Source organism: Solea senegalensis, linkage group LG18, assembly GCF_019176455.1.
Source record: "Solea senegalensis isolate Sse05_10M linkage group LG18, IFAPA_SoseM_1, whole genome shotgun sequence".
NCBI lineage: Eukaryota > Metazoa > Chordata > Actinopteri > Pleuronectiformes > Soleidae > Solea > Solea senegalensis.
In genome coordinates, this window is record NC_058041.1 from 5,383,863 (window position 1) to 5,394,540 (window position 10,678).

The 10,678-nt window shown below is 39.8% G+C and overlaps 2 protein-coding genes across 5 annotated transcripts; one reads left to right on the forward strand and one right to left on the reverse strand.

Annotated features, from left to right (window-relative positions):
• Positions 1–1,102: 1,102 nt before the first annotated feature.
• On the reverse strand, positions 1,103–9,077 carry tepsin (TEPSIN adaptor related protein complex 4 accessory protein). Of its 4 annotated transcripts, none has more exons than XM_044014012.1 (13): positions 8,983–9,077; positions 7,474–7,546; positions 7,075–7,166; positions 6,880–6,973; positions 6,728–6,795; positions 6,532–6,613; positions 5,557–5,628; positions 5,059–5,247; positions 4,702–4,885; positions 4,401–4,514; positions 4,207–4,285; positions 3,928–4,062; positions 1,103–3,816 (listed from the first exon to the last, which is right to left on the reverse strand). In XM_044014012.1, exons 1-13 carry the CDS (start codon positions 9,019–9,021, stop codon positions 3,256–3,258), a joined length of 1,782 nt encoding a protein of 593 aa, XP_043869947.1. In that variant the 5' UTR covers positions 9,022–9,077; the 3' UTR covers positions 1,103–3,255. The 4 variants fall into 4 exon arrangements, with proteins under 4 accessions (XP_043869947.1, XP_043869944.1, XP_043869946.1 ...); XM_044014009.1 differs by having other exon boundaries at positions 4,702–4,888; XM_044014011.1 differs by having other exon boundaries at positions 5,059–5,250.
• Positions 9,078–9,224: 147 nt separating this feature from the next.
• ndufaf8 (NADH:ubiquinone oxidoreductase complex assembly factor 8) lies at positions 9,225–10,670 on the forward strand. The gene is made up of 3 exons (XM_044013569.1): positions 9,225–9,520; positions 10,299–10,409; positions 10,486–10,670. Exons 1-3 carry the CDS (start codon positions 9,440–9,442, stop codon positions 10,504–10,506), a joined length of 213 nt encoding a protein of 70 aa, XP_043869504.1. The 5' UTR covers positions 9,225–9,439; the 3' UTR covers positions 10,507–10,670.
• Positions 10,671–10,678: the final 8 nt, after the last annotated feature.

Genomic DNA, 10,678 nt, shown 5'->3' on the forward strand with positions numbered 1-10,678 from the left:
TTTTACAGACATAGCTTTAAATGAGTCACAACATACTGCACAAATTTGTTCTTGTCATTCAAAGGTGGGTCCTGATGTTTGAAAGGTTGGAAACACTGGTCTAAACGATTCAGATACCACAGCACACACAGTTAATAATTGAGCTGAGAAACCACTGTGAGGTGATCCATATCTCAGGTCGTGTTTCAAATCATTCCACACTGAAAAAAAGTGGTAGTTGAAATGCTGACTGCAACATTTGTCCTCGACAACATTAGTCATTAGTAATATTAACAGAAGCAGTGCATAGTAGACACTTTATTAGGGACACAGGACTCCTGATGAAGCAGGGTCCTCTGCTGTTGACCCTCAACTGCTCTGAGGTTCGACAGGTGTGTTCAGAGATGCTCTTCATACCTTGGTTGTACTTTGAGTTCCTCTGACTTCTAACAACAATAAGGCATTCTCCCACTGAGATTCTCTCTAAACACTTGAAATTGTTGCATGGGAAAATCCTGTTAGATTGACTGAAGTAGTTTCTGGAATACTAACACCAACAACAATGCCACGTTCAAAAACTCACTTAAATCACCTTTCTACCTAATTGTGACGCTCTATTTCAGGTTTGCTTCAATCTGGAGACCCTGCTTCAACACACCTGATTCAAATAAAAGGCTCGTTATCAGGCGTCTGCAGTGCTTGCTAATGAGCTGACTGTCTAAATCAGGTGTGTTGGACTGTCTAAAACAGGGAAACATCTTAAAACATGTAGGGCACTGGGTCCCCGTGACCAGGATTGAGAAACACTGCTCTATTTGAACTTCAGCAGCTCGTTTTGACCACATCTACACGACTTTAGACACAGAGTCATTGCAGCGACACGATTCTACAGGTGTACCTAATAAAGTGGCCAACGAGCGCAGTTACTGAGGCATGAACTCTGGTTCAGGGATGGGCACAAATAGTCGATTATTCGTTTCATAATAAAAAAGTCTATCAGCTAATATAGAATATTCATACTTGTATGAGAAATACACAAATCTGATATCTGAATGGATTTTCGTTTGGAAATGTCCCGTCCCTGCTCATGTTCTTTGTACCTGGAATAATCACAGTGACACAGTGAAGGTAGATTTGTTTTATTTACTGACATTTGTGACCGTTAGTATCGCAGGTACTTTTTCCATTTTGCCGATTTCAGATCAGATGTTTTGATTCAAATCATACACATGCACTCGAACAACAAACATTCTCCTCATGATAGTGTTCAGTCAAACACTTGATTGGCAAAACCTAATAAATAATTTGTAAACTTAAAACATTTACACTGACACTGTTATAGCTTAATACCAAAAAAAAAAACAACAAAACAAATATGGAAGACGTGTTGTCTCTTTTGTAGGGTAATGTTTTCATAAGCAACTGTAGTGCAAATTACAACTCGCGTGGGTTCGAGCCTCAGAGGTGTAAAAGTTGTTGCCTAAATAAAATCCTGAGATAAAAGCAACCATCAGTTCAAACCTTTAATTCAAGACAAGCCCACTTCACACCAGCCATTTTGTTAGAGCAGCAAGTGTCCCATTATGTAAGTCAGGACATTGCACACTGAAAACTGAGGAAGCTAAATGGAACTCAGCCATCCTTCATTTGATTATTTACAAGTTGTTATTCTTTTCTTCTGTGAGCTGACAAAATGGCTGCTGTGCAACGAGACCCCTGTGAAATCGCAGCCTTTAAGTTTTGAGCACATCTGCTGCATAAAAGCAATGATTCCCAAACACTGGGTCGGGACCCACAGATGGGCCGCGGGAGAATTTCTTTGGGCTCCCGTTTTAAAATAACATAAATTAATTTTAGTTTTATTATTTCTTGGAAACAATTAGTTAACCAAATTCTGACACATGTTTGCATATTAGTCGCTACATTGCGCAGAAAAGCGCTCTTGTCATATTTATTTTATGATAAAAGTGGGCGCTCAGGTATAAAGTTTGGGAAATACTGGCTTAAAAAGGATCAGTGTGCTGGATTGAGGAGGATCTACTGGAAGAAACGCAATAAAAGGACTATTTATTATTACATTTTTGTTAGGATTCAAGCTTAATCCTAAAAAAAAAGGATTAGGTTTTTCCAAAAATTGCTCTTTATGTCCAGCCAGATGAGAATTAAGCAAAGGCAAAAGGCCAAGTTTCTGCTGCTTGATACAAGCTTGAATGGGCCTTAAACATAACTAGGTCTTAAATAAAGGATTAGTTTGGGAGTAACAAGTAATTTTCTGCTTTATACATATATTTTTTTTCCCCCCAATCCTATCCAGCACACCTTTTATTTAGTTTGGACGTGTGTGTCTCAGCACACTTTGTCTAGCTTAAAACGAGCCCTTCATACCTACACATGCTAACAGTAGTTACAAAAAAAAGGTCTTAAGTATTTTTACAAGTTTTCTACATACATGAGAAGGGAGGAGTAAACGTGAAACATCACCTTTAATGACATGAAATCCTACACACTGGTCGTTGAAGTAGAACTTCCACTGAGACACCACTCGGATATGAACTGACAACTCATGTGAATCTGCTGTTCAAAGAGCTCCGTTAGCTGACGTCACGCAGCACTCCAGAACGAGAACGACACCATGTCGGCAGGAACCTGCGCCGGGTGTGTACATTTATAGATGTACACAGTACCAGGTGATAATATGTTGGGTAAATAGTCTCTTTGCCGGCAGTTTTCATAAATAATAGGAAGACGGGGAATAGACGGACAACATTTTACTAAAGATTCTGTGAGATGGAGAGATGGATTACTGCCATGAAACGCACTTAAAGTGAGTAAAGAAGATGGAGCGTTGGGAATCCATCGGCATCACGTCATGTCAGGTACAGAATAAAATGTGCAATAACTTTAGTATCTTGTTTATATTGGATGCCTTTTGTGCGATTTCTTGCCGTAGGATGAGGAACAATTTCTCACAAAGTGGAACATGTCAGAATACTAAAGGTCTGGAATAATCATACAACAATTATAATCAATGAATTGTTGCAGCCCTAGATGTATGCGATAAATTGCTGTATCTACATGAGTTTAAAGTGCACGGTGAACTCTGGCAGGAGCTTTTCCTGCCAACATGATGGCGTAAACAAACTGATGTCCGGAGCTCTATAGAGTTTTTTAATATTTAGCGGAATTTCTAAAAATAATAAATATATGTGTATATACTGTATTTGACGACATCATTGTTTTTTGTTTTTTTTACCGTGAATCAGTTCCAAATGTTGGTCAAAACTGGAGAAAGGAGAAGGCAGATACTGGCTGGCTGTGAATAGATGCAGCTGAACAGTGCTCACTGCTTTTACCGGCATCAGACGGGTTTGCAAGTTCCGCGCCGTGACTTACGGACGAATTCTGCCGCAAGTCATCATGTGATGCGTTTGTCTCCATCTGCGTGGCTTCTCTGTCCGCGTCCGACGGCGGTCGCCCCCTGGTCACCAGCTCCATGCCGCTGAACAGAGACAGCAGAGACATCATCGGCTCTGGATCTTCAGCTGCAGCCTGTGGATCATCATCATCTGCAGTCCTGACTTGAGAGAGATCCACGTCATCACCGTCATCCACCACCACATCGACCGGCGAGTCTTGCCGAGTCAGACCGGAAGTAAAGGACGGGTGATGTGGCAGCTGGGTGTGTGACTCATGATGGTTGAGGTCGGTGTTTTCGCCAGAGTGAGTCGATAATAATGATGGAGGCTGATCGGTCGGCACCGGGTGGCTCGTGTTTGCTGTTTCCTGCCTGGGTGTGTTTGAAGATCCGCCCACCAGAGCTTCAAACTGCAGCAGAATCTGATGGGGGGAGAAAAATTATGAGTTTTCAAATGGAAATCTTAGTTTGAAACGACACAATCAACAAATGAAGAAAAAGGTTACATGCAGAACACTTGTTGCGTCTCTTACCTTCTTGGCCTTGTTCGCCACAGGTCCTGTTTGTCCCTCACTCAGCTGACGCAGTCTCTTCTGAGAGACTCCAAACATCTGCTCCAGGGAGAGGAGGTCAGACGTCATGAGGCAGGCGACAGCACACAGCGCCCTCTGCAGCAGTGGAGGAAAATAGCGTAATAATGATAATAATAATAATAACAATAATAATAATAATAATAATGATGATAATAAGTTAAGAAACACAGAATGAAAAAAAGAGAAAACTTTAGTTCTTAAGTGATTTTCGCTCGTTACCATCTTAACAGTGTTGGATGGATCTTGAAGTTTGCTCGACAGCAGCTCCACGACAACCTCACAGTTCAGAGTAGAACACCTGACAGGAAACAAAGAGAAATATAATATATCATTGTTTTTAAAAAGACATACACTGAAGTAAATTAATTAGTCAGGTTCTTCACAGGTTTACGTCTGATTTTAGATGCACTGACTCTTTAATTAAGTACTGGTTCTCTTCTCTGGACAGGAAAACTCTGGAGCCTTCAGTCAGTCTGCTGATGAGCGCCATCTCCTGGCCACAGTCCCCCAACTGCAACGCTTCCACCCTGGAAAAAATGAAATAAAAAATGTTTTTGCATTCTTCACTGCCCCTTTTTCTTGGCTTTTAATACAAAGTGCGATGTTTATGCTTGTGTTTTATTGTCTCTTTGAAAATGTTAATGTCACTGTAAAACACTAAACTAAATAATTCTGTCCTGACGCTGCTTCAGGAGACAGGCGTTTGCCACTGACCGCTCTGATAGGTCGCCACTGCTCTCTCTGCTGGCACCCGATTGGCTGCCGGTGCCGGCGGACTTGCTTCCTGCAGACATCCTGCTGTTGGCCGCGATGTCCTGAGAAGAGTTGTGGGAGGAACTGTTGCCGCTGTCTGTCTCTTCCCAGCCGCCTCCCACCTGCCCTGGACTCCACTGCGTCACTGCTGTCGGGAACGAGATGGGACAGTTTGATGATAAATATATATATATAAATATACATACACACATACACATATGTATGTATATAAATATATAAATATATATATATATATATATATATATATATATATATATATATATATATATATATATGTACACACACACAGTGTCTGACCTTTTGGTCTGCGAACAGGCATGTTATAGGCACACGCTGGCACTGCGACCTCGATGGGCGCGGGCGGCGCCATGACAGCCCTGTAGTGGTTGTCATGGAGACGGATGCCCTGGTGTTCAGTCGGCGGAAGTACGGCACTGGCCACGACCTCTGCAGCTTTCTGGATCTTGTCCAACAGGGAGTCGGCGCCTGCTGGGAGACACAAGTGAAGACATGTGGTCAAATTGTATTTATTAGCCCTTAAAGCCCATTTTCCAGCATAAACACTGACCTTGTCAGGACCAGTAGTCCTTATGGAGACCAAAACCTGGTCCTAATGAGGCAGAAACTAATTTCTAAGGCACTGCTTAAGTTTAGGGCTAAGATTTGAACTGTGGTTAGGTTAAGGTTAGGCATTACCTGGTTATGGTTAAGGTTATAAGACACATTAAGGCTGCCCAAATGAATGGAAGTGTCCTAAGAAGAATAGCCGTTTGTGATGCGGACCCTTCCCCTCACCTGTCACCTGCTTCCCTGGACTGTATCCAAATCCCTGCATTCCTGACCTGCGGGAAGTTGCTGAGCCCATACCTGGAGAGAGAAAAGGAAAACCCCCACAAAAGATCCACTGTATCAAAATACAAAGAGTAATGTATACAGCCCATTAAAGGCGACGTGTCCGTACATATAAAAGCACTCGTCCGGTATTTGCTCATTACACGGTAACTGAGACGTAAGGGGTGAGGTTTCAATATCCACCCATTAGATCATTGAATCTCTTTGGTATTTAATGAGCAGACACACCTGTGCACCGTCTTGTGCCTGACGAACCGTCCTCACTCACATCATTACAAAAAAACCCAGCTAAGCCTGAGCAGCTGTCTCATGATTAAGAAGAAGTGGAAACACCTGTGAGATCGTACATTACATTATAGAGCAGTGTTTCCCAGAAGCAGGTGTGCTGGAAAAGTCCGGCCTGTGGGACAATGGTGACATTTGGACACAATGTCCTTCTTACAATATACATGTGACATTATACCAGTTTTCTACAACAGTGGCTGGGTGCAAAAAAATAAACAATGGAAATGACATTACTTACAATTACAATAATTCTGACACTATTTTAATAGATAATTAGATTAAAATAAATAATGGTTTAGAGTGTACGGAAATGTATGTCATTGCAACGATTATTAATCAATTACTAAGTGAATCATCAACTATTTTGATAATCGATCAGTTTGAGAGTTTCTATAGTCATTAAAACAAGCTTCTTTAATGTGAATATTTTATAGTTTCTTTGCTCAATATAACTAAGAAATAATTTAAAGCTGAATCATTTTGGTTTGTGGATAAAACAAGACCTTGAGATCATTATTTCCCAAACCATGGTCATTTTTTGGACCAAGCAAGTACTTGATTTACCAAGACAGATTAATTGATGATGAAAATACCCGTTCATTGCAGCTCTACACTGCACTTTGTTTTGCTCACCCATTGACGGTGGAGCGAGGTTGAGCGGAGCGATGCCACTTTTGGTGGAAATCGAATCCGTGAAAAGCAACCTGGCCACATCCTGCAAACAGAAACAGTTGACAAATTAAGTGAGTTCTTTCATGCTCTCAGAGATAAAAGTCTGACAATGATGATGATGATGATGATGATGACGACGATGGAACACGTGTGTCACCTGTGCTGTGTTCCTCACTTTCTGGTACAAGGCTGTGCCGTGAATGGGATCAGGAGGGCCACTGTAAACTGGGAGAGTAAAAAAACAGCAGAAATCAAAGTAAGTATCCAGGTCAGAGACATGATGGTGGTAAAAAAGTACTAATGTCTGACCTGATGCCTGCTGGATGAAGGTGGAGTTCCTTCTGAGTTCTGTGAGGAAATGGTTTGATCCATGGCCGCAGAGATGGACAAAGATCTTCAGCACCTGCAGAAAACAGGAGATGGGAAAGACGTTTGAATTATACAGGTCTTAGCTTTTATTTTGAAGGTCCAGGAAACATGAATAAACACACTGGTCTGTCTCACCTTGAGTTTGACGTGACAGGATTCGACTTGCAACCTCTCCAAAAGGTACTCCAGCAAACACTGGCCACAACCTGAAGACTCATGGGAGATTTCTAGTTTGGCGGTTAAAGATATCACAGCAGCATAATCAAGATGCCAGATTATAATCTGAGGAATTAGTTAGACTTGAACTAAAAATGTTTATAACAGATTATCAAAATAGTTGACAATTAATATAATACCTGCAGCCCTACCCTGAGCTGAGAAAAGGATCCAAACCCTGAGAAAGTTCACAGTATATCACTTTGAATTTATCCTTTTTTTTGTAGATAATAATGCTATTTTGACCCATATTTGACCAAACATCAAATGTATAGTATACATACACCAACTTTAGAGGTGGGGGCTGCCAAAGGATACTTCCAATCTCCTGGAAGAGGTAGCCAGGACAGGGGTTTTCATCATCTGCTGTAGCTTTCATCAGAGTGGGCACCTTCATTTAGAGAGAAGAAATGATGAATGAAATGACAGAAGACAGTCTACTTTTTTTTTGTTATTATATATTTAAGTTTTGATTTTACTCCATACATCCATTTTCTACAGTTTTATCCTCCACATGAGGATCATGGGGGAGATGGGACCAAACCCAGCTGACAAAGGACACCATGGACAGGTCAACAGTCCATCGCAGGGCCACACATATAGAGACGAACAACCATTCAGTCTCACATCCACATGCAATTGTGTCCAATTTACCTAATATAAAAAGATTACCGGTGACAATGCTAGCCACTGCTCCACCGTGTGGCCTGATATATTGTCTTTCTTATTTAAATCTGCCATATGTATTGATCATGACACTTTCAACTTATCTTCTCATTATGTTGTTTGTAACACACAAAAACACCAAAGCCGGTTGCTTAGTCGCCAGTTAAGCAGTAAAACTTATTTTCATTCCAATTCCCCTATCTTAAAGTGAAACTGACTCTGAAACTGCAAATAACTTTAATTACTCAACGAATTGATTTAATGCTGAAACAACTCTGTGTTCAGCGGCAATTAATGGATTACTAAACAAATCGTCAGCTATTTTGATACTAGATTAATCGGTTTGAGTTTCTTTGATTTTTCAGCATCTTAAATGTGAATTATTTGGTTTTCTTTGCTCCGTACAATGAATAAATCATCAAAACTGAATTGTTTTTGGTTTTTGGACAAAACAAGACATTTGAAAACATTCACATGTTGAGGTTTGGGAAACACTAATCGACATTATTTGGACCGAACGATTAATCAAGAAAATAATATAGATACATTGATTAGATTCAAAGATTCAAGATTCAAAGTGTTTATTGTCATATGCACAGTAAAGAAACACGTTTCCCTGTACAATGAAATTCTTACTTTGCTGTCCACTCACAAAACACCAGCATAAAGTAGAAAAAGAGATGCTTTTGTAGAAAAAAAAAAGTATAAATATACATAAGAATTATTATTATTATGATTATGAAAGGAATCGTTAGCTGCAGCACTTTTTTTTATTTTGGCTTTATTTTGACTGTTGTTTCCTTAAAACAATCATGTCCTTGGATGTTTTGTTTTAGTTCAGGATCTTTAAATACTAAGTTTACGGTCATGGAGGAGCAAAATAAAAAAATGATAAGTTATTTAAGTTTTATGAGACAAACACACACACACACAGTGATTAATCAACTAATAATTGCAGGCCTAAATGACACCAGTGATGTGAAGATTTGTCTCTGTCACATTTATCCCTACTGTAAACATGTTAGATAGCATGGCTAACAGCTAGCTCAGGATAGCAACAACATACATTTAAATAGACGTGCTGACGCTACGTGGAGCTCGACGCGCTCAGTTCAATAGTCTTGTCTTTATCTATCGGCACTGACTGTAATGAACACTTACCTTCTGAAGAAAAGCCAATCGCTCCATAAACGTTGCCATGATTTAGCATTTCTCCTCCTGCTCCTGCTGCTGTTAGCATCTTCCACCTTGGCTACGAGGCGAAGGCGGGGCTTCAAGTGACAGCTAGCCAATCACGGCAAGAACAAATAGCAACCCTGAAATCTACTGGTGTTTCGGTGACGCCCACGTTTACAGTTTGAGTGACAGAAGAATGAGCGAATCAGATTGAGGGATTTGACTTTTCCTTGATGACGGGGTCAACAACATGGCGGCGTCCGTGGTTAGCGTAACTGTTTCACCTCCTTGTTGAAATGTATTTTTCTACTTTTCTGTTAAATCTGACAAACTTTGAAGTAACGTAGCTTTAAGAAATCACGGCTCCTTCCTGTCGGAGTGTTTCTGTGGACTCTTACAAAGAGCCGAGGTGACTTATTTGAGTGGCCGCCTGAACAGCACCATGTCCGGGTCAAATGTGTGGACTCGCACCCGCGAGAAACTGAGACTTTTCCCCGAAATCTTTGCTCAGTGTGGGTCAGAGGTGAGCAACGACACGTTTAACTGAGGAAAAATCAGTGTAGTTTAATATTCATTATAGTTTCCTGCTTATGTCATACAACATGTTAGTTGAGAACTCAGAAGAAAGAATCGACTGTGCCCAATTGTATTTATTCTGTGCTTTTTGACTTAAATAGTATAATCTATATCATAATTACATAACACATAAAAACATACCTGTGTAAATGATACCATTTTATTTTATTTTCAAAAACACATATAGTGTATATGTTGCAGAAAATAGTCATTTTATGTATATATATGTATATATATATATATATATATATATGTATATATATAAGTATATATATATATATGTGTGTGTTATATTCATACTAATTTATATAATAGATTAACAGAAAAATAGATTAACAGTGGACTTGAGTGTCAAAGTGCCTAAAACCTGTATTCTCTTTCATGGCCATCAGAGGGCAGCTTATCCATTAGGAAAATACACTTTCTTCACTCGTCAGTAAATGTTTACTGTCTAAATCACTAGTTTCAGGTCTTTTTAAATACTAGACAATGTCCATTTTTTTTTTATTTATGATCTTACATCTTAAGAGGCAGATTGGTTATGCTGAGGGGTGTGGCCATAGTATGATTGACAGAGGATGGTTGTCACCCAGTTCTACCTTCTCATTCAAATACGTTTTAAAAAAAACAAGATGGTGCTGGTCGTCCAAAACATAAGAATTAATCTCTCATTGTCCAAGAAATATTGTTTTTAAACATCTCATGAGAACCTGTGTGTGATTCAGGCAGCAGCGTACGGGAAGTGTGTGTCAGCTACGACAACAGGCGGACAGGAGTTAAAGAAGGACCTGTGTGCCAAGGAATTTCAAGCTCTGAAGACATGCTTTACAAACGCAGTGAGTGGCAAAATAATATAAATATAATACGTTTAAGGGTTAGCATTTAAAAAAAAAAAAAATTGTTTCTTTACAGGCCAAGAAAAGAGCCAAATAAATGAAGAGCACCAGATTGTGGAGTAAATTACTCCTCCGATGTTAAAGGTTTGATGTTGTGGCAGAAGACATAAAGACATTGTTGAAACATAATGTTTTTCAGCAGCGGAAACTGTAATTTATGTGAATAAAAATGCTATTAAATGCCTGTTTTTCTTAAACAAACACAAACT